We start from the raw sequence: 22,930 nt of genomic DNA, 5'->3' as shown, positions 1-22,930 counted from the left end.
CAGACCACCCCAGGGAACCCTTGTTCTCCCTGATCACACCAGGGCCCTCAGAGTGCATTTTGGCGAGATGCTTGGCAGGCGCTGAGTGGGTGGTGTGTAGAGGCCAGGCCTCCGGAGGTGGATGGTCCATAGTTCCTGCCCTCAAAGCCCATGGGCAGCCCAGCTCTGCACTCAGCGAGGCCTCTGGGAGGGGAGAAGACAGGGAACCTGGCTGGCCTTGGGAGGGACAGGGCTTCCGAGTCGGCCAGAGGACGAGCTGCAAGGGCCTGCCAGGCAGGGCCAACGTGGACAAGGCTCCAGATAAAAAAGCCCATTGCAGCTAGAGCATGGGGGTGCCGGAGCAGCCAGTGGTGTGGCCCAGCCCTGAGCCGCTGCCGCAGTCTCCCATTTCTGAAGTTTCCCAGCCAGCAGGGGAGTCCATTGCTAACTGCCCTTTTAAGTTGAGGCCTTGGAGGAAAAGGTGCCTGAGGTTTGCAAACATTTTTGCTTTAAAGAGGAACATCTGCCAACCAGCAGGAATCTCAGGCTGTGATTAGGAACACAGTGACGTGTGTGGCCTGGACCCGGAATAAGCCCGGAGGGCGGAGGGACGCCTGCTCGGGGCTCCCGGGCCTGCAGGGCTCTGCACTGAGGCTGGGGGTTCCGTGGGTCCTGGGGAGCACTGCAACGACCAGGTACACGTAGAGACCCCTTCTGGAAGCTGGGGGATTGTGTGTGGCGGAGCGGTGTCTAGTTCAGGACACAGCCGTGGAGCTGGTGAGGACGAGCCTCTGCTGCCCCGGCGTCCAGTGGGCCAGCACGGCAGCGTCTGACTTGTGCAGAAGTGCAGTGCGAGGGGGCTGAGCAGGCTGCCGGCGCCTCTGGGTGTGACAGCTGGAGGCCGGCCGGGGCGTGTCGGCACCCTGACCCATCAGCACTCCTCTGTGCGCCCAGGCTGAAATGCAAGTCTCCACCTGCCCCACAGGGGCTTGTGGCATCCCCGTACAAACTGAAAAGTGCTGCACACCGCCATCGTTTTAAATGCCACCCACATCCGCTTTCATGGGGAAACCATCTAAACCTCTGACCTGGGAAGCATTCTGTAGCCCATGCCCTGTAATCTGACCCAGGTCAGGAGTGTTTCCTCCGTGGGTCCCGCGAGCTCATTTATGGCCCTCCGAGCAAGGCCTGGCTCTAGACCTGGGCACCGTGTCCTCAGTTTCCCCCTAGGGGATCGCCATCTGGATGACTAGGTGCACCCCCCGTGTGCATGCCATGCACGTGCCAACGGCAGCCCAAGAACACTACGTTTGCTTGTGACATTTCACCGGTTATCTCTTCTAAGCCTGAAATTTTCTCTCTCCCTGGTCCCCAACCCCTCTCTTGTCTGTCTCTTCCCAGAGGGTATGAACTGCATGAACAAAGACCATGGCTGTGCCCACATCTGCCGGGAGACGCCCAAAGGTGGTGTGGCTTGTGACTGCAGGCCCGGCTTTGACCTTGCCCACAACCAGAAGGACTGCACATGTAGGTAGATGGAGGCAAAGGGGTCAGACATTCCCACGCGTCTCCTGCCGTTGCTTTGCGGGGGGGTGTGTCCAGTCTGCTGGACGTTGCCTGAGAAGGGCACTCAGTTCTCGGCGGGGGAGAGAAGGGCAGGGCCCCCCACCCGAAGGGGCCTGGGAGGCATGAGGGACAGGGGCCGTAAGCCCCAGGCTCGGGGTTTCCCTGGCATAGTGCCACTGACACAGCCCCAGACCTGGGCTGGATCTTAGGCAGGGCCCTGTGTGACAGCCCTGCCAGTGCTCATCGTAACCTCTTCCTTCCCCCCTGCCCCCGACCCAAGAGACCCATTGGCCCTGTGCTCGAGCTCCTCAGCAGGAACGGAGGGACTGTGGGTTCTCAGTGGGCCAGGGCAGCCCTTGGTAACAGAATGGTATAAAGAAGGCAAGGAGGGGACTTCCCTGGTGGCGCAGTGGTTGAGAATCCACCTGCCAATGCAGGGGACACGGGTTCGATCCCTGGTCAGGGAAGATTCCACATGCCGCAGAGCCACTAAGCCCGTGTGCCACAACTACTGAGCCTGCGCTCTAGAGCCCGTGCTCTGCAACAGGAGAGGCCACCGCAACGAGAAGCCCGTGCACTGCAACGAAGAGTAGACCCTGCTCACCACAACTAGAAAAAGCCCGCGCTCAGCAACGAAAACCCAGTGCAGCCAAAAAATAAATAAATAACTTTATTTTTTTAAAAAAAAGAAAGAGGAAGGCAAGGAGCTTGATTCTGGGTGGGGGGTGGGGGGTCCCAGCGCAGACTGTGCTGAGCTTATTTCCAGGATCAAAGACCAGAGCTCATAGCCTAGCCCTGAAAGGCCCACTCTAGATGATGATACCTGGGAAATCTGGATTGAATGAGGCCTCTGGTCAAAGGTGCCATTTCAGGACCGGCTTGGAGGTCAGCCCGCAGGACGCAGGCGTAATCCAGCCTCTTACTGTGGTCACCCAGCACTCCCCAGGAGGAATGGGAGCCAGCACATGAAGTGAGACAGTGGCTGAACACGCTTCGTCCTCAAAAGCTTGGAACGCAGTGCATCCTCCCAACGCTGCGTGGGGAGTGGCAGGATGTGGCCTCTGCTCGCTGGGCAGCCAGGATGCCCAGATGGATGTGATGTTTGCTGTGTGTCTGAAAAGAGTGGAGGGAGGCTGCCCGTCTCTGGCCAGAGACAAGCACTTCATAGCAGGCCCACTTTCTGCTGCAGAAAAATGGTATGAAGGAGTCTGAGTCCAGCTCCCAGGCTGGCCACTGAACCAGGAGACAGGTGCTGACCAGCTCTCCTAAAGAAAATGGCCTTTCTTTCCATTCTTCATCCTGTGGAGAAGACAGCTGGCCTTTGCCAGCCCGTCGTCCTTAGTCATCGTGATTCTTCCAGTTGTCCTCCACTCTCCTCAGTCATGGAGATCTCAGGGACACACATGCCTCAGACATTGTCCCCATCACCAAGGGAGCTCGTGCTTCAGCCCCCACTCCTGATTCATCCATTCCCCAAGGCGAAGACACTTCCTCCTGCACAGTTTGGTCCCAGATGTGGACCAGCCTTCCTCTTCTAGTCGTTCCTGCAGGATCGCAGTGATCAATACATATGCTGTCACCAAGGGGAGGACCAATCCGGGACGCTGTTGACAGGGAAATGCCCGGCTCTAACCCAGGCCCTCCTGTCCTCTACACCAGATGGATCCCTTTAGCTGCAGAGAAACCTCCTGCCACCTGGCAACCTTCAGAACAGAAAAGGAATAACTCCAGCTTCCCAGTCCTCCCCGTGGGGTAATCTGAGCTTCCTCAGGACAAGGGCCAAGGACCAGCATATGTGGCGTGGGCAGGCTTGTTGACAGGCTCGGCTAGGAGGAAAGCACATTCCTTCAGTCAGCAAGACTGGCTGACGCCCGCCCTGGCCAAGCCCTGAGCTAGGTGCCGGAGAGAGAGCTGTGGGCCCCAGGAAGTGGCCGGGACTGACTGACTGGCTGCCTAATCCTATAATTCCGTGTGGGGCGAGTGCTACAAGTGCTACAAGGGGACGGTTTGCTCAGAGAGCATCTCCTGAGGGACCAACCTGGTCTGAGAGGTCAGGGATAAAGAGAGCTCTGTGCACGGCCAAGACTCCCCCGCCCCACCCGGACAGAGAAGAGCTATGCCCACGCCCCGAACTTTTGGTAAAGCAGATAGAGTCCCACCCTCTCTGCTCAGTGGCTGGGTGTGGCCAAGGTGTGTGGAGAGTCCAGGACCCATCCTGGAGCCCAGGAGTGGGTGACTGCCCTGCAGCCCTCCTGCCGAGGGATGGCACCCCTGCCTGTCCACCCCGTCAGCTTTGGTTTCTTCTGTGTGGTTACTGTGGATTAGCGTAAAGTTAGCTCTGAGACTTCCCTCTAGCCCTTGAGCTCACTTGAGGCCCAGGAAATTCTAGATCTGGAGTTGGGTCGGGGGCTGAGGCCTGGCCTAGGCAGCCGCTATGAACAAGCGGGACACAGGGGACTGTGCCCAAACTTTCCTCCCTCCAGAGCCCAGGACTCACTCCAGGGCCAGAGGAGGTTTTCTCCATCCTTCTCTGGGTCTTCCCGGAGCTCAGGGCTCCAGTATTTACTTACGTGTACGTGCTGTAGGCTCTCTACGTGTTCACAGCTCCGCCTGTGTGGTCTGGGAGATGCACGTGGGCCTGTAGAGAGGGAGCAAGAAAGTGGCCCTCGCTCCGGTTGCCTCAGACAGGCCCGTGTCCTCCGTAGAGCCACTTGCAGGGTGCCGTCCATCTCCTGGAGCCCAGAGCCTGGAAAGAACTGCCCCCTCACTGGTCCACCCCTGCCCACCCTGAATGGGGCTTTTCTCAGTCCGGAAAGGCACATGATGTCCAGCCCAAGGTGGGGGTCTCCCCTCACCTGAGATCCGTGCTAAGCGCCAGCCCCCCGGGACCTTGGCTTCCCTGAGGCTCCTCCTGTGCAGAGAGATGAGATACCCTGACTGCAGGCTGCCGGGCACCCAGAAATGCTGGGAGAAGAGACACTCCCACACAGAGGGGCCAGAGGGCTTGGTGACAAAGCCCCAGCTGTTTCCTGAAGCAGTCCTGCATGTCCTTGAAATGTCACCCCGGAAGCTGGGTCCCTCCTTCGGATGGTCATAAGCTCCCTGTGGAAGAGGCAGCCCGCCAGGGCCACCGGTCGCTGAGGACAGTGTCTGGGGCAGTGAGGAGGAACCATTCTCCTCGCGTCCTCCTCACCTGGCAGGGAGACTGTGTGTGGCCAGGTTGGCAGGGCCAGCATCACTCAGGCTTGAAACCCCAGAACCTCCGTGCTGTTCTCTGGGTGAAAGGAGGAGTACCTGGGAAACGCAGCTGCAGAACTCAGTTCTGGAACACCTGGGATCCTTCACCGGGGAGTTGCCACCAAGTGACCTCCCTCTGGCCCCAGCCCTGCCTGTGGGTCACCTGATAAAACATCATTCAGGCTGTGCCCGTTTGGAATTTTCTGCCCCTCTGACTGGGGTTGGTCTGAGGTTTACTTCTGCTTACCCGATCATCATTAGGGTTTTCAAATAAGTTCAGAGTGTAGATAGAATTCTGGACAAATGGGTAAGGTCTCCAGGAAGACACCCTGTCCTCAAGGCCCCGGTGTACCATCTGCATACAGATGACGGGCAGCCTGTCATCTTACAGCGGAGTAAAGCAGGGACAGCAAGAAGCCGTGCCATGGAGGTCTTGGATCTCCTTTTGCGATATCCCTCGCCCTGGGAAGAGAGAACAATGTGCATTCTTTTCAATAAACTGGAATTTCTCCTTTTCCCTACTTCAGACGGGCTCCTGCTTGTTCAGCCCCCTTTTCAGCGACCCGGGTTGCTGATGCTGTGAAACATTTTAAGATCCTGGGCTGAAGGGCAGCAGCTCCTCCAGGCCGTAGGCTATGTAACACGTTTAAATAAAAGGTCGCTTTCAAACCTGCATCTGAGATGACATTAATTTGCACATGTTCTGTCTGTTTGGACATTGCCTTGGGAGGATTAGGGCTTAGAGTGGATAGAGATTGAGGTGGCTGCTGGGACTTGGAGGGAATAGGCATCCGTGGGGACATCCTTCCACGTGCCCCAAGACGTAAGCAAAAGAAGGAAAGGTCTGCGAGAGCCAAGGAAACGAGCGCCACCCCTCACGTGGGCCTCCCCCTCCCGCCGCCTTGAAGAGTATGCCTGGTATTAACAGGCATTTGCCCCATCGGGACAGGCTATTGTAAAGTGTCTGTTGCAACGTAAGAAGGATAAAATTGTCTAGCTTATCCCTTTCTTCAACTAACACCATCTGAGTGCATCAGCTGTGTGCCAGCTCTGTTCGAAGCCCAGACGACCCAAAGTCCATTCTCTGTCCCACCCCAGTTCGCCTCTAGGGAGTGAGCGATTCCATCCAAGACTCCAGAGGGGCTGATGTCCAGGGAAATGTGCGCCTCTGCACTGACTGTCTCATGTCCCCACTTTCCTCCCCCGTCCCTTAAAGAAACAGCCAACGGCGATAAACTAATCGTTTTTGTTGTCATTCTGTTTATACACACGTATGTACACTTTGGGCCTAACTAGTAACCTGTAACTATGGAAACGGAGGCTGCCAGCACAGCTGTGAGGACACGGACACAGGCCCCACGTGCGGCTGCCACCAGAAGTACGCCCTGCACTCAGACGGTCGGACGTGCATCGGTGAGTAAGCGCTTTTGCCAAGCACCAGCACTCTGCGCCACCCTGCCCCCCGGGGTGCCCGTGTGGCCCCAAAGTGGCCACACCCCACTGCATCCTGGTTTCCAAGAAGGAAGCTTAGGGGGAAAAAGAAAGGGAGCGCCCCAGGGTACTGATGGGGCTGGCGGGCGACCCCAAGGGGAGCTTTCTGTGAACACTTCCCAGGGTCGCCCATCCACCCAGACCAAGCGCCTCTGCTTTGTGTCACTGCGGGTTTTCTGAGGGGCCTCATCCTCCGCATGCAGGTGGTTCCAGGCAGGTGATCTGTGGGGGAGGAAGGTGGTGTGTGTGCCTTTGGAGGGCAGCTTCTGTCCCTGAAGCACAGGGGTTTCCTCCCCTGATGTGGAGACACACCAGAGACTCGGCCGGCCTGCATCACCACCTCCTTGGTGGTGTGAGCTGCCCACAGCATCTGGAAAACCAAGAGGTGTTCTCAGAAAACTGCTTTCAGGCTTGGTTGTCTAGAACACCAGGGGAGAGGGCTGGTGTGAATCCCGGGTCAGGTCTGGGTGTTTTTAATTGCTCTCCACTCCCGAGCTACGGGGCCTCTCGCCGGACGTCCTCTCCCACCTAGAGCCCCTTCTTCTCGGGTGCCCCCTCCTGACACCCCTCGGGTGTCACCTCACCTGTTACAAGAGTGTCAGTTTCAGTCTCTGTCACTTCCGTCCTCCTGGTCCTTATTTCCAAGGGGAAGCTTGAGTATTCGTGATTATCTCAAGTTATAATCACTAGTAAGTTCTTTCCCCACTCAAAACTAACAGCCTATTTTTTAACTGAGAAAAAGAGGAATTTCAAAGTTGGTGCCCACAGTTCATCCTCTTCTTTCTCTTCAAAACTGGCAAAGTTCAGCAACCCCCCGGAAGTCAGTTATCATATTCATTTTTTTTAAAAAGGCCCTGTTTTTTTATTATCGACTCAGAAGATATTTCTTGAGGGACTTACAAGTAACAGAAAAGGGTTGGCAAGCAAGCAAAGCCATGAAGCCCGGAGTCTGCTGTCACCTTCTGTCCCCTGTGACTCTGCTCCCTTGTACCCCGGGGGAGTCGGGCAGAGGGGCCGGGCCGGGCACCAGCAGTCGCGTCCCAGTCCCGGCTGTCGTCCCAGGTGCTGCCTGCGTGGTTCTCCCTTCCTCTGTGTGGTCTCTCCTCTCAGACAGCCATTTTGGGTTTCATTTTACCTCATTCCTCCTGCTTTTCTGGTGATGGTCCCTGATTGCCTGTCTTGTCTGATAACTGACGTTCGTTAATTATTTTCAGAGCCAAAAGCCAAACCAAACCAAAGAACCAAAAAAAAAAAAAAAAAAAAAAAAAATTCAAAGCAGAACCCGGTCTCAGACCAGTGTCTCTATTGCAGCCTGATCCCATCTAGAACTTCCTCTCCCACCTCTCTCCCTGTCTCCACTGCCCCCCGGGGGCTCTCCCGGCCCGCCGGCCCCCTTCCTGTCTCGTCTGCTGGGGTCTCCCACAGCGTTTGCGTCTGCAGTGGAGCTGCCTCTTCCAGCCCCTGGACCAGCGCAAACAGCTGCCGGCCAGACACACGCCCAGCCTCGTCTAACACTTCTTGTCTTTGTCCACCTGGCTCATCCTCTTATTTTTTTATCCTTTAGTGTCTGCTGCACGTGAAGGTCCCTGCTTGGATCTGCTGTCTAACATAGCTTCCCTCACCCTGCCCCTTCCCCTCCCCTCTCCTTAGAAGTCCTTTCCCAGACCCAGCTCCTGGGCCCTGGACCATTACCCCCTGCTGGCCCAGAGAACCTTTCATCTGCCTTTGCTCACTGCTCCCCGGGCTGCCCGGGAGCGAATGTCCCCACACATCTCCCACTGAGCAAAGAAACGTGAGCCAGCTAACCTCACGTGCTCCTCTACGGGGAACATGCCGGCAGCTCCCGGCCGCCCGGCCGGCTGTCTCTCTCTGTGCACGCTCCTAAAACGGCCGCCCCTCTTTGCAGCCTCTCGTTGAGCACTTGAGTGTCTCGCTCCAGTCCTCCATAGACAAGCAGGCAACCAGCGCTGCCCAAATCGACCCCCTGGTTTCTCTGTGTCTATTTGGTTGGATCCACTGTCGAGTGTCTGCGTGTTTGTCCTTCCGTATGTTTTGTTCTTAATTTTGCATGAGTGTTTGACACATTTTCACGCCCTTGAGACAGGGCGTCTGCTGTCCAGGCGCATCCATCACCGGACCTCGCGGGTCCTGTCCCCTTGTCCTGGGCCTGCCTCTTCAGCCTGAGCCGGGGTGTCTGTAACTGCCTGGGTCTTCGCGAGCTCCGCAGGGGTGCTGTCCACCTCTCCGGCCCTCCGCACGTGGGTCCTGTCTGCTCTGACCTCAGCCTCCTCCTGTGTGTGTTTGCAGATGGGCCCTGTGTCCCACCCGTGTCCTTTTGTGGTCACCCCTCCTCTGCCCCCCTCCCCCGCCCTGCCGCCTCTTCGCTCTGCCCTGAACACGCCGTCTGGAGGTTCCTGGGATGAGCCCCTTGGCGAGGACGCCGCGCTGGCCCGGTATGCTGTGTCAGCTTTGTGTGCGCCACGCCAAGAGGCTGACTGTCTTGGGCCGTGGGAAGTGGGCTCTCATTAACCACCGGCTCCATGTTTGTCCCTTACTTGTGTTTTAGAAAAGGATGAGGCTGCAATTGAGCGTTCTCAGTGCAATGCCACGTCAGTAGCTGATGTGGACAAGCGGGTGAAACGGCGGCTACGCATGGGTAACACTTTTCTTCCACTTCCTTTGTTGTACTTGCACTTTGTTCGTGTGTGTGTGTGTGTGGTATGTGCTGGCGCGTGGGGTGTCTGTATGCGTTCTTGTATGTCAGGCTGTGAGAGCCGTGCTGGCGTGTGGGGTGAGCGTGTTTATCTGTGCGGTGTGCCCACGTGTGTGTGATCGTGCGTGCCGTGGGGGAGTGTGAGGGGCTCTGCTCCAGATGTGAACTCCCTTTTTCCTTTTTAAGGTTTTTACCCTCCATCGAATACATGTATTTCTCTGTGTGTTTGTAGCAAAGAATCCAGAGCCAATGTCTAGTGGCTTCTGCGTGTAAGGAGATGTGCTCTGTAAACCCCCTCTACTTGCAGTAATGCCCACATGTGCAGTTAGGATTCCAGGGTCAGCAAAGCAATGCTGAGACGCAGAAGCAAAGTGGGTGTTAGTGTAGAACAGGGGTTCGGGCAGCACGTCCTCACCTGTCTCCTCGGCAGAGAGGAGCCACGTGCAGGGGGGGAAAAGCTACATCTAGATGCAGGGCAGCGGGGTCTCAGGGGTGTCCAGTCCACCCTGCTTGGTTTATAGTTGGGAAATCTGCTACCCAGAGAGGGGAGGACCGGTCAGGGTCACCTGGCAGCCCCTTCTGGCCCCAAGGCTCCCCAGTCTGTGAATGACCCCAGCCCAAGCCCACTGGGCTGGCAGTCTCAGCCCACTTTTCCCCAGCCCGCCCCCCTCGGGCCCACACTTGCCTTGGGGGTCCATGTGATGTCAGCTGCGCTCTGAGTCCTGCCCTGGGCTGGATCCAGTCTCTAGGGAAGCTTGCCCAGAAACACTTGGGGCCGCTCTGGGCGGCTAGAGGCCTGCTGGCGTGGCTGATCCCGGGCAGGGTGAGGAAAACGGAGAAAATAACTGCTCTGCAACCGTGCTCGGTCTGCAGAACAGAAGAGCCATCCGTCTCCACATTCATTCGTTCCTCTGTTCCTCAGTCAGTGCCAGTTCTGGGGTCGCTGGACCCTGGGTGGCACTAGCTGCCAGGCCTCTGGAGCACAGCTATCGGGTCACCTGGGATTGTCACGGCCTTCTTTGTGGCACTCGTTAGGTCACACCAGCCTTGGGAGCTGTGAGGTCAGGTGGTGCATTTCTCACATCTCGGAGGAGGAAACTGAGAGTCATTGGGGTACCCTGGCTTGCCCAAGGTCACACGTAAGTTACCCTGCACAGCTGAGCTTAACCCAGAGGTCACGGCCACGTGGGCCATCTTAAGTGTTGGCATCACAGGACCGTGGAGGTCGGAGCCTAAAGGTCCCAGAGAGGTCACTTAGTTTTGTGGTCCTCGTAGGGACCTCAAAGGAGCCCAGGCATCTAGGAGGAGTCTGAGTGGGGCTGAGGGAGGGATGTGGCCTTGAGTGCTGGGGAGTAGGCTTGAGGTCTCCCCCAGTGAGGAAGCCATGGGCTGGCCGACAGCTCTGTGAACCCCCAGTCCATGCTGGGCAGGACAGATACAGCCCTGTTCTCAGACGAGAGGACTACAGGCCAGAGAGGCCAGAGGACTCATTCTGGTCACACAGGGACAAGCTCAGGCTAGAAGCCCACTCTCTGCAAGTTCTCTGTACGAGCCTGGCTCACTGACTTGGGCCGTCTGGGTTGGCCTGGAAAGAGCTGGAAACCACGAAGGGGTGGGCTTAGAGGCTCCAGCAGTCAGGCGTGTCCACTGCCCTGCACAAAAGGCTGAGTCAGTACTAAGGACTTTCTGAAGAGGTGGCTGGCAGTGGGTGATGGGGACCTAAGAGCTGCTGGTGCTCTGAGGCCCAAGAGGGCCCAGGCCCCTAGGCCTCGCTTACAGGAGAGGTGGGCACTGCTGCCTGAGGCCAGAGCTCCAGAGCAGGGCAGGACCAGGAACTGGGCCCCCAGGTGCCAGGCACCCTTCCCAGCAAGTGGATGGTGGCAGACGAGGGCTGAGCTGAGTTGGCATCAAGCAGGTGGGTGGGTACTTGCTTTTTCTAATTAGAGTTGGCAGAGAGTGGCTCAGAGCCAGACCCTGGTGCGGGGTCTGGGAGGTGAGGAGGGAGCACTGAGGACACAGGTCCCCTCGCCCCGCGCTCGGGAGGCAGAGCTGGGGGAGCAGATCGCGGGACTTGGTGCCAGGCACAGGAAGGGCCAGGGAGATGGATGCTGATTGGCTGCCCCTGCATTCCCACCTCTCTGTCCCCACTCCCACCCCCTTAGAACCTGTCCTGCCCCACAGACAGAAGAGACCTCTCCCTCCTCTGGTCTCCTGACAACACTTACAACAGGGGGACAAGGGCCAATGGCCAAGACCACACGCCTGGCACTAGGTCACTATCCTCAGAAGCTTCCAGGACAGGCACTCTCTAGAGCCCAGGTGAGCTCCTCCCTCAAGAGCTCATAACTCGTAGCACCCGTCTCCCCTGAGAGCAGCCCATGCGGTACACACTTGGGATCCTACTGGACTTCAAGCCCAAGTAGTAGACCCCACGAGGCCTGGCTGCTCCCAGGCTCGGTTAATAGAGGCAAGGAATGGAGATGAGGGAGGTGACCATCCCCATTCTGCCCTACTGGTCAGAGCACACCCGGGACATCACGTTCAGAGCCTGGCCCCCGTGTGAGAGCAGCCTAGACGGTGTTGGGTCAGCATGGCCAGCCTGCGGAAGGGAGCACAGGCCGTTCATCCCAGTGGCTCCTGGGGCTGGTGGGCCGCTTGAGCTCTGTTTTAGGTCCTGGGGTGGGGGTGGGGTGGGTGGGGGGATGGGGGTAGAAGAGACAGAGGGGAAGGAGCTTGTTCTGTGGCCCAGGAACAGATGAGGAAGCCGAGACGCTGAGGAGTCCACAGCAGGGTCAGACACTGGGTTCCCCTGACTGCTGCGCTGGCCAGCGTGGGAGGTCAGAGACAGGGACTGTTGTGAGAGAAGCCTGGGGGCCCGAATGCCCCACCATGGTCTGCTGTGAGCGGAGCCCGTTGTACTCATGGTACACGGCTCCATCGGAGCAGGGCACGCGTGCTGTGGTCACCTGGTGGCTGAGATGGCCTGGCAGGTGTCTTCCGGCCCTGAGGTGCCAGTTATCTCCTGTGTGGCTGGAGCTTGTTTTTAGGGGGGGTCAGACAGGACTGAGAGAAAGGACTCCCTTCCCCCTCCGCAAGCAAGTGGGCGCAGGACAGCTCTTGTCAGCCCGGAGAGGCTCCATGAGCACCCGCCCATCCTCACCACTCTCGGTGGTGACCACACCTCAGCAACAGACTTGTCCTGCAGGCCCAGGGTGAAAGCCCCTTGCGTGTCTCAGAGAGAGTAAGTGACCTACCTCCTCACTGCAGGCTGCTCGCCCCAATATCCCTTCCCCAAATGGAGATGGAGAATTTAGGTTTTATGTGCTTTTATAGGCTATTTGACCCAGAACTATTTCAGAAATATTTTGCGCCCAGACTGCAGAGGTTACAAGTCCCTTAGATGTCTGCAAGTCGTTTAATTAGCAGTCTCACCTCTTAACACAGCCAAGAACCAGGATGTAAGCAAAAATCAGAGCTTCATACAAAATGTGTGGGACCCTTTACCCACATTTGAGCCTCTCGGTTCCTCTCTGGGAACCTGCCTACTTTTGTTTCCCCAAGGGCTAGCATTTTAGCTACAGGGCTCCAGGTTTTGAAACACTAACCCAAGCGCTGACTGAACTGTGGCAGCGTCGCTCCCTCATTATGGCGCTGGCTGCTGGCCTGGGGCTCTCAGAAGCTCCCCTGAAGGGACAGGGCTCTGCAGCACCGTGGCCTGGGGCCATTCATGGCCAGGTGGCTCTGCCCCACTCTTGGGGTCTCAGTTGCACCCAGTAATTGCTGTTTCCAGCTACCCCCAGTCCCTGAGCACAGGCCAAGAACAGGTACAGTTATGTTTAAAGAGGCTTCAAATATGTAACTGACTTTAGATTCCCATCAAAATCAATTAAAATGTTTGGATTTGAGGGTTGGAGGGGTAAATTTCAATTATCTGGCCAACTGACTTGTGTGAAGCGTCCAGGTAAGTTTACCACAGGCCGCCTGGGACCCCGCTTACAGCAAGATTGATGAGACACTGTGAGTCAGACTTGTCAACTCCAGGTCTTAAATCGGCTCTTTTCCCACAAGTACGCTTGGGATAGATGCTGTGTTAGTTTCCTATTGCTGCTGTTAACAAGTTACCACAAGCTTAGTGCCTTCAAATAACACAAATGTATTATCTCCTATCTCCTGTAGGTCAGAAATTTGACTTGGGGCTCACTGGGCTAAAGCCAAGGTGTCAGCACAGGCTGCGTTCTTTCTGGAAGCTCTAGGAACGAATCCATTGCCTTGCCTTTTCCACTTCTACAGGCCACCCACATTCCTTCACTGGTGGCCGCTTCGTCCATCTTCAAAGCCCGCAGCCCTGCATCTCTGAGCCCGCTTCCATCTCCACACCTCTTTCTCTGACCTCCCTCTTCCACCTCTCAGTATCCTCATGACCACATTGGGGCCCCCCAGATAATCCAGGGTAATCTCCCATCTCGAGCTCCTCAATTTAATCACATCTGCAAAGTCTTTTTTACCACGTAGGGTCACAGGGGGTTAAGACATGGACATTTTAGGGGGCTGTTATTCTGCTGACCACAGATGGTTCAAACTTGGGCTGGGAAGAACCTTCCAGGTCATCTGGCTGCTGCGAGCTCCACTGAGACAGAGCCCACATCTGCTCTCTTCACTGGCTTTATCCCCAGGACCACCAATCTCCCAGCACAGGGCTGGAAGTGTGGGAGTGCAGGACGGTGCCTGAAACCCCGCCCCCGCCCCTTCGGTGGGCTTCTGGCGGCCCCTGCAGTCTCCCCAGCGCCCACTGCTCCCCCAGGCAGTCAGTGCGCTTTGGCTCACTCCCTCTGCTTTCCAGTCAGCACCCCCAGTGTCTCCCCACAGCCCTGAGAGGCAGCTGTCCCCACTTTACAGACGAAGAAGTGAGGCCCTGAAAAGGGAAGAGACACAGTCCAGGCCACGCCATCAGTGAGCAGTAGTCTGGGCCAAGGTTCAAGGCCTGTGGGCTCACCCCCAAGTCCAGGGCCCTAAGTCCGGAATAGAGCAGGCCTGAGGCTCAGGATATAGCTCAGATCTGTAGGCTCAGCATCCATTCCAGGTGGCATCTTCCCTCCTTAAAGCAGGTGCACAGCCAGCCCATTTGAAGGGTCCCCCTAAGCCCAGGAAAGCAGAGGTACCTGTGCTCGAGGCCCAGTGACCACAGCAATAGTTAACCTTTAGTCCCAGCTCCCTCTGGGTCTTGCATTGTCCCCAGTCCCACCTCCCAGCCACCTAGAGGTTTGGTGCTAAAGTAATTCCCATTTTACTGGTGAAGAAACTGAGGCACAGAAAGGTAGCTAGGAGCTCCTCTCCCTGCACTCCCACAACTGGCACCTCCGCATCTCCCTGCCCCTCTGCACCTCTGGGCAGGGAGCCCAGGTTCCCCTTCCATTGAATGGGTACAGTGCCATCACACGTTCCCTGGCTGGCCTCAGAAGATGGGGGTGTGAGCGGAAGGATGGGACAGGAAGAATGGCTGGGGCCCGGCACACACATAAGACAGCACTCGGTAAGGGAGCTGTTGAGAGAGTTCCAGGCTGGGGGCCAGAGGGGCTGGAGACCTGGAAGGCAAGGGGAGACAGGCAGAGTGCGGCAATGACGGTAACAATGGCTAACATTTGGGGGGCACAGACTAAACCCCATGCTGTCCCCAGCCTCATATAACCACACAGCCACCCTGAGAGGTCACTACTCTTGACACACTGCTTCTCCCCAGCTCCCGGCTACTCTGTCTACTCAGGGGTCACCCGCCCACCACGTCTTTTCTGCAGCCACCATCTCTAGGGTCCCTGGGTGTCTCCTAATTTCACCAACCTGTGTCCCAGGCCACCTCGTCCAACCCCTAATTCCAGACCCACACATTCAGTCACAGCCTGGAAGCCACCCTCCACCTGTCCCTCAGGCCCCGTACACGCAGCCTGTCCCAGGCTTCCTGCATCAGTGAGTCATGTCACCTGCCACTCTATACCCAGGTGCCATCTTGCACAGTTCTACCTGGCACAGGTTTATCCAGACCTAACTGGACCTTCCCTGCCACCCCCATCCCAACTGCTCTCCACCAGCGCCCTGTTTCGTCACAAGTCTGGGACCTCCCGACTAGGGACAGAGGTCAAGTTTGTGCCAACTCTGATGGCCCCTGGGGACACAGTGCAGGGCCTTGCGCAGAGAAGGAGCACAGGAAAAGCTGGTCGGCTCGGAGCAGGACCGAAGGCTTCCTGGAGGAGGTGCCCAGGGATGAGTAGGGCCTCACTGCTCACTCTTCACACAGGCAGGTGTCTGGCGAGGAGAGAAAGGGCGGGACCTGGAGCCTGGATGAGCCTGGCAATGGGAAGAATAGATCTGAGGCAAGGAGGGTGACGACACAGAGCAGTTCCCCAGGTCAGGCTCAGCAGGAAGGCCAGCTGGAGGGAGATGGCGGGTGAACCTTGCGGCCCGGGGAAGGCCCCTTCCCCTCCAGCCACAGCCTCCCTGCTAACAGGGCTGAGCCCCAGGCACTGAGCTCGTGTTCAGGAAGAACCGAGGTGGTCAGACTTCACCCCTGTCACTGAACTGATCCCACGTGCGGCTAGTCTCTGGTCAACTGGGGTCCCCGGCTGAGGCTCTGAGCCCCTGTCCTCAGTTTAGTCACACACACGTCCTCAGTCTCTCTCTCTCACACACACGCACCATGGGCTGGTGGAAGGAGGTGGGACCTGGTGACTTAGCTGTGTCGGGGGGTCGAACTTGGGGGAGAGGGAGGGTGCCAGGCAGGGCTCATCAGAGAAAAAATAGGGAGGCAGGGCACTGGCTGGCCCCGGGTGGGGGGACCGAGGCTCGGAGAGGATGGCACTCACCCACAGCCCCCCTGTGAGTTGGGCAGAACCAGGGATCCTGGCACCTGGGCCCTGGCACGCTGGGGACCAAGTCTGGCCAGAGGGAGCAGTCCAGCCCCTGTCCTGAGAAGCAGCCAGCCGTAAGTCCCTTGGCTTCCTTTGGAGCCTGAGGCCTTAGAGCTTTCGCCTCCATCTGGGCCTCAGACGAAATTTGAGTCTGATTCTAGCTGGTCTGTAGGCTCATCTCATCAAGTGTGAAAGCTGTGGGAGACTTCACCTCCACAGCTGACACACAGCACACTTTTGAATGCCACTTTCCCAGCCCACAGAAATGAGAGTGGGGCAAGGGCAGGGTCCCGGGGGTGGTGGGTGTGGGCACGCCCTCCCCGAGACCCTGAGGGCGGCTTCCGTGAGGTGGGACTGCAGGTGGAGGGGGTCCCTGCAGCTGTGTGGGCAGTGGGCTCAGAGCGCACCTACCGGGAAGCGTGGGCTGGGGCACACCTGAGCCCTACGCACTCCTTCCGGGCCTGACTCATCTACGAGACCGTGTTCCCCAGCCGCCCACCCCATCCGCCGGTCCCCTCTCGGTCCCCAGTCCCCTCTCTGTCCTGCTTTAACTCTTTCCTTCAGGATTTGGTCCACGTGGGTCCCCAGTCCCTTCAGGGATGTGACCTCAGTGTCCCTGGCTGCCTGATCGCCCCTCCCCGTGCCCACTTCCTGATGTTTTTGCTGGTCAGCGTGGCTCCCCTGCCCAGCCACACTCAGGAGGGCCCTGGAGTGGTAATACTGATTGTCCACCAGAGCCACGAACGGAAGGCACCCCAAAGAGGCCAAGGCACCTCTTTTTTTCCTCAGTACAGTTTTCAGAGGAGCCCCGGAGTATAGAAACAGATGACAATGACCAAGCGCCTCGGTACCCCTGCCCACTGGTTCCCATCCCACCCGCCTGGGTAAGGCCTGCCCCTCAAGCCCACGCTTGCCTCCATGGGGGTGTCTCTAGCTGGCTCCAGCAAAGGGCAAGGCCAGGTGGCGGCCGCTGACTATTGACCAGCGCATAGCCAGAGCTCAGGGCTTTCCGTGACGGGATTTCCTGGTCTGTCCCAAGGAAGTTGGGGCGGTTTGGGGTTGCTCAGCCAGGCTGTATCTTTCTTTTAAGAACTGTGTGTTTATCCTCAGAGCAGGGACACTTGATGGGAGTGGCGCTAACCATGGCTCCTCTTTCTGGTTTGTGTTCCTGGCCCAGGCTCTGGAGGCAGACCCGGGCTCTGCACCCCCACCACCGCACTCACGTCTCTGAGCCTCGGCTTTCTCTTTTGCAGAAAGAGGGTTGTAGTCCCTACTCTGAAGCAGGCTGGTGAGACCCTTGGCATGCGGCACCTGGCCGTGTGTGTGGCACATGCCAGGTGCTCGGTCACATCCCATTCTTCCCCCGGCCGTTAGCATTTTACTGCCAGCAAGGAATACAGCTTCGAGATGGTGAGGCCCAGGCAGTGAGGCGGGAAGCCCAGGGCCTGCCTGACCTTGGTCAGGTCATAGGTGGGCTGATGCAGTCAGAAGGGGGACCTGGAGAACGAGAAGGGTAAATAAGCACCTCTCAGAGGCCAGCCAGGTGCCCAGAATCTGGACCCTTCCAGGAGGCCTGCCCAGCTCACAGACTGGAACTGTGGAAAGAAAGGGCAGATGCAGACCCCAAGGGCCAGCTTTGCCCGGCCCTGGCCCCAAGAAGTCACAGGGGAGGAGGCGTGGGGGGCACACACCAGTGCTGAAGGCCCCACCCGGAAGCAGGGAGGTTTGTGCACGGGGGCTGGGCCCTGCCTTCCTCAGCCCCAGACTGTCATATCGCCTGTCCTTCCCCCTGTCCCGTGTCCCTGGGGCAGCCATCAGGAATCTGGAACGAGGCTTCCCCTCTGTTGAGCAGCCTTGGGGCTAAGTGTTTGTGTGCCTAGACATATTCAGTGTTCCCAGGACCCGCAAGGGTGCCATTCAGCGTTTCGGATGAGGAAACTGAGGCCCAGGGAGGTGAGTGGCTGACCCAGCTCCACACCATCCTGCTCTACCCCCGCAGCACAGCGCACTCCCTCCAGGGCAGGGGTGCTGGTGACGGGCCTGTCTCCCCACTCTTTGCCCAGGACCGGCACTAAGAGCTCAGAGAGTGTTGGCTGCTGTTGGTGGGTGTTCTGGGGAGAAGGGTCTAACACCCAAACCTCCCCGCTCACACACCGCTGGAGGGGCGGCGTAGCACCAACGAAAGGTCACCGGCCAGGTGACCTTTCTCAGGCTGCTTCTGCTCACCAAGCCTCCTGCACCTTCTGTGGAACGGGTATATGATGCTGTGCCCTCACTCCTGAGGATGGCCTCACGGGAGAGGCTGCCTGCAGCCCCCTTGTCTGCCCTCAGCATCTCTCCACTTAACTATCAGAGTAAAGGCAAGAGGCAGAGGCCAAGGATGAGGCTTGCTGCCATGGCCCTGCTCTGCCGCCTGCAAACCTCCGTGTCCTTCTGGGCCATTCGAGATTCCCCCAAAGCATACAAAGACACCTCCCCCCAGGGTCTGCTCACCTCTCCCCTGCCCTCAGCCCCTGCAGCTCTCGCCACAGACCGCAGGGCACCGTCCTCAGGTCCGGGAGGTTCTGCTCTCCGAGCAGTAGTGTGAAAACAGCCCTCACGGGGCAGGCCCGTGAGAAGGCCTTGCCCTGAAATCCCAAGCCCCCTGGTGTCTGCAGGAGACAGTTCTCCGGACAGAAACTGACCCCACAGCGAGCGGCCCTGCGCAGGGCCGAGTTCCCCGGCAGGCGGAGCCCCGAGGGCTGGCGTGGACCCACTGGCCTGTTACCTCCTCGCGGCCGGGCTGCAGTCAGCAGAGGGCCGAGGGGAACTCACAGTCACCGGGCCGTGTGCTCCAAGGCCAGGCCAACCCCTCGAGGACTGGGGTAGGGCGGGGCTGGGTGCCAGGTGGGGCCTGGCGAGGCCTCCTTTCCTACTTGCCCTCACACTCAGGCTTGGGAGCCCCCTGCTCATCGGGCTGCAGTCCTGGCCTTCACGACCACCTGCCCCCAGCCACCTCCTCCCCCCAGGACCTCCACACGCACTGTCACCATCCCAGTGGCCACCAGCCTGCACCCCAGGGCCCAGCTCCACTCAGAGGCCCAGGCGCGCTGGGGTGGCTTTGTCCAGCACCGTGGGTTAGAGCGCCCCCCGCAGCTGGTGCTCAGCAGTGGACGCGACCGAGGCAGAGCAGGGGCTTCTGGGCAGACGTGGAGAGGCGGGGACCCAGAGGCAGGGTGGATAGGAGCAGGGTGCGGGCACGCAGCAGGCGGGCATGCGGCCCTGCTCCCAGTCCTGGCCGGGTGGCCGGGGAAGCCACTTCTGTTGGCCTGACCCTCCTCATTTCCAGAGGGAACCCGTGAGGAAGATCAACCTCAGTGTGGGGCTCGGTGAGGGACACAAGCCTGCTGACAGTGGTCATGGCGGGTTGCAGGGTGATCCAGAGGCCAGGGGGCAGCATGTAGAGACTGGGCAGCCAGGGAGACCAGGGCCACTGTATAAGGACCTTGCCGGGGAGCGTGGCCTTTATCCCAAAGTGATGGGAGTCCTAGAAGGCTCAGGAATCAGCTGAGGGGAAAGGGTCAGAGGTCAGGGAGTCCATGGCTGGGCCGGGAGAGCCGGTAGCCGACCCCTCTTCGCAGCGAGCTCCAGGTGATCTTGGCGGCAGAAAGGCAGGTGGACCAGCCCCGACTGAGGCCTGACAGATCTCGGCAGGGGCTTTGGGCTACTCCCGCCACCAGGGTGACGCCATCAAGGGGCAGGGCAGACCCTGGGCTCGCAGGGTCTCTGTAGGTCGCTGCGCCCACACCTGGCCCACCGCTCAGAGCCTCTGGGGGCGGGGCCAGAAACCTACATGGTCGACAGGCTGCAGGTGGAAGACCCTTTGCCCAAAGTCCCAGAGCTTGTCGGGAGCTGAGTGTGGCACTCGGGCCTCTGGACCCGCGTCTCACCGCAGGCGGCTCACCTTGGCGCCCCGTGGTCAGCGTGTCGTGCTATTTGCAGACGGTCTCCGAGGCCTGAGCTCCCTCCCACCCTCTCACCCTTCAGTCCAGCCCACCTCCACCTCAGCGTCACCTTCCAGTGCCCGTGACTGTGGCTGCTGCTGGTAGACTCATGGTCCCCTGTGCTGTCGGGTTCATCTCCGACGCTGTCCCCCACCAGGCCCAGCAGGGGACAGGGGCTCAGTCACCTCGCTTCCTCTCATTCTTCACGGGGCCTCCAGAGTCCTGTTCTTTCATCTGCTGATTCAGCAGAAATCAGACCCTTTGCCGTGCTGGTCCTGCACTGGGTGCTGGGCACTGGGGTCATCTGGAGAGTGAGTAGTCACTGCAAGCCCAGGGCCTGGGAGAGCCAGGGGGGCCAGGAGAGCTCGGGAGGGGCCTCCTGAGTCGTGACAAAGGCGGGAGGCTGGGCCATGGCAGCCACCCTGCTCGGGGCGGGTGAGCTGAGCGCTGGGGGGTGAGCCCAGGCTCCTGCGAGAAAGGCAAGGCAGGGCCCTCTCTGTCTCCCCTGATAAACCACTAACCCCTGAGGCCTGGGTCGGTGTCGGGTTCATCTCCAGCTCCTCTCTCAACGGCCACCCAGCACCAAAGGAGTCGATCCCAGACTGTTGGTTGGACAGAGGAGGGAACCGTCTGCTGCCCCGCTAGGCTGAGACCTCCAGAGACCAGGGACTGGGCGTAAGGCATGTCTGCCCAGCGCAGAGCAGGGATCAGGTGAATCAGCAGCTGACTTTGGGTACTGAGGCTTCACAGGCAGAGGTTCTAAGGGTGGCACCAGGAGTGAGCGTGCGGTCACAACTATGACAGTTCACCGAGCACCATCACATGCGCACCTTGTCTGGGCCTTGCAAGGACCAGGTGGCAGATGTTACATCTCCACAACATGCAGCCAGAAGCTCAGGCTCTGAGACATGAAAGGACTTGCCCGAGCTTGCGGGGCCAGCATTCCAAGCGGTGTTTTCTGCCCCTGTAGCTCCTGTGTCAGCCACTACACTGTGACTGAGACTGTCCTTCAGGCCGGACCTTGCCCCAGACCTAGGGTGGTGCAAGCACCCAGCGCCAACTCAAGGGGCGTCCTGCTGCCGTCCGAGCCCTGGCCGGGCTGCACGGCAGGTCCTGCTGAGTGGCTGCCCCGCCACTGCTCCCCTCCCCGCCGACCCCGCCCGGCTTGGCCCAAAGCGGAACTCCCCCAGGGAAGGACTAAAGACTGGCCTTTTAACACATCTGGAGTTTTCCCATCTGCTGGAAAGGAGCTCACTCCCAAGCCCCCTCCCACTTCAGTCCCCCGATGCCATGCCCCGCCTTCCCCCCTTCACCAGCCCAGCCTTGTGAGTGAGAGTTCTCCCCTCTCGCTGGATGAGGAGGCCCGTGGGCGCACCTCGCTGCCCCCTCAGGCCACTGGCTCTGCTGCCCCACTTCAGGCCACCCCCGAGGATCCCCCCCGGAGGCCTGGCTCACTCAACAGCCTGGAGTCTCGCAGTCTTGGGTTCCAGTACTGGCTTCTCCCAATGGCTGTGTGACCTCTGCGCTCGCCCGGGGCCCTGCCCTTAGAAGGGCCCACAGTTGGCTGAGCGCTCGGCTGTCTGTCGGAAAATTCTTAACAATTTTTGAACAAGGGCCCTTCATTTTTATTTCACACTGGGTCCCACAAATCATGTAGCTAATCCTGCCTAGAAAAGGTCCTTTACTTCTCTGAGCCTCAGTTTCTCCACCTGCAAAGGGCCCAGGGTGGGGGAAGGCACCTCCTAGTACGCATCCTTGGGGCAGATGGAGTAGCATTCGTGGAGACGGGGAGCACTGGGCTGGAGAGCCGAGTACGCGCTTGGCTGTGCGGGCCCCGGGCTGGGACTGGCTGGGGTGGAGATCTGAGGCTGCTGGTGGGTTGGAGTACACCCACCGGGTCCCACCAGCCCTGCCCCTTACCAGCCACGCTGCTCTGCGCCGATTCCCAGTGTTCAGCGCCAGTTCTGTACCTGGGAGGCGAGGGGCCGTCCACAGAGCTGCTGTGAGCGTGGGGGAGGCTAGTGCAGCGACGCCTGTGGGATGGGCTGGTCAGCACCCAGGGGAGCCCAAAGAGCTCTTGTACCAAACATTGTCTAAGGTAACACAGGAGACTGAAAGGGTGCTCGCTACAGGGGAGAGACCTGCCCTGAGGGCGCAGAGAGCAGGTGACCCTCCAGGCTTGACCCCAGCCCCACCTCGGCCTCCTCCTCCTACCCAGAGGGCAGGTGCGGCCAGCAGGTCTCCAGGGCCCCGGTCGCTCGGGAGGCCCAAGATTCTGAGTCCCATCAGGGCCTCCAGAGACGGGAAGGGCCTGCAAGCCCCCTGGAGCCTGGTTGGCCGGGTCCATTTCTCAGGGACACAGCCCCCAGTGCCCACGCCACGTCCCACCTCCACCACCATGGAGAGGCCCAGTGGTCATCCCGCTGTCGCCAAGTAAGGCCACCCAGCCGTGCCCCAGCCCAAGCTCTCAGCACCTTCTGCTGCCCGCCCCCTGCTCTTGGGCGTTCCCCCGCCTCTCCAAGGCCTGAGCCTTAACTACCTGCACCTGGAAAACAGGCAGGTTCTCTGCCCCCCTCTCCAGAGAGGGGCTCTCCCATATAAAAGGCTGGAAAGGCACATGGGGGTACCTTGGCTCTGGATTTGAGGGCAGGAGGTGGGATTTCCCTCTCTGGTTGTAACCTCAGGGTAGGAAGCTAACATTTGTTGAGCAGCTACTCCAGGCTGGGCCCTGGGCCAGACGCTGTTGAGTGTGGGGTTTCTTTGATCCTCCCCTCAGACCTGGGAGGGAAGGCTTGCTATCCTCACCTGCCAGGTGTAGGTGCTGAGGTCGAGCCCCGAGGGGCGGACTCGCTGGGTCACTCAGTGAGTGACAGAGCCAGAGTCACACCCTGGCCTCCCCACCTTCACTGCCCCAGTAGACGGGCAGCGGGGGAGACAAGAGGGCCTGCGCAGGCGTGTGCGGGTCAGAGCTTGGCCCACGCGCACATCGAGGCCAGCCCGCATGCGCACACGGAGGGCGGGGTCCTCCTTTCTGCGTCTGGAGGTTCCTCGTGGAGGTCTCT

General features: G+C 59.2%; 1 protein-coding gene across 3 annotated transcripts in view; it reads left to right on the top strand.

The window, feature by feature from the left end:
• SCUBE1 (signal peptide, CUB domain and EGF like domain containing 1) overlaps positions 1 to 22,930 on the top strand; it is a gene marked incomplete at both ends in the record, with an annotated part of 129,967 nt that overhangs the window by 69,839 nt on the left and 37,198 nt on the right. Inside the window, 3 exons of one of the 3 annotated variants that reach the window (XM_079715644.1) lie at positions 1,381 to 1,506; positions 6,079 to 6,195; positions 8,840 to 8,929. The exons of 1 other annotated variant lie outside the window; for it this stretch is intronic. In XM_079715644.1, coding sequence (XP_079571770.1) covers positions 1,381 to 1,506; positions 6,079 to 6,195; positions 8,840 to 8,929 — 333 coding nt within the window. The remainder of the gene's footprint in view (positions 1 to 1,380; positions 1,507 to 6,078; positions 6,196 to 8,839; positions 8,930 to 22,930) is intronic. One more of the 3 variants, XM_079715645.1, reaches the window with a different exon arrangement.

This window comes from Hyperoodon ampullatus (assembly GCF_949752795.1).
Source record: "Hyperoodon ampullatus genome assembly, chromosome: 11".
NCBI classification, from domain to species: Eukaryota; Metazoa; Chordata; class Mammalia; order Artiodactyla; family Ziphiidae; genus Hyperoodon; species Hyperoodon ampullatus.
Note: the sequence above shows the minus strand (reverse complement) of the source record. Positions and strands in the feature narration are given on the sequence as shown.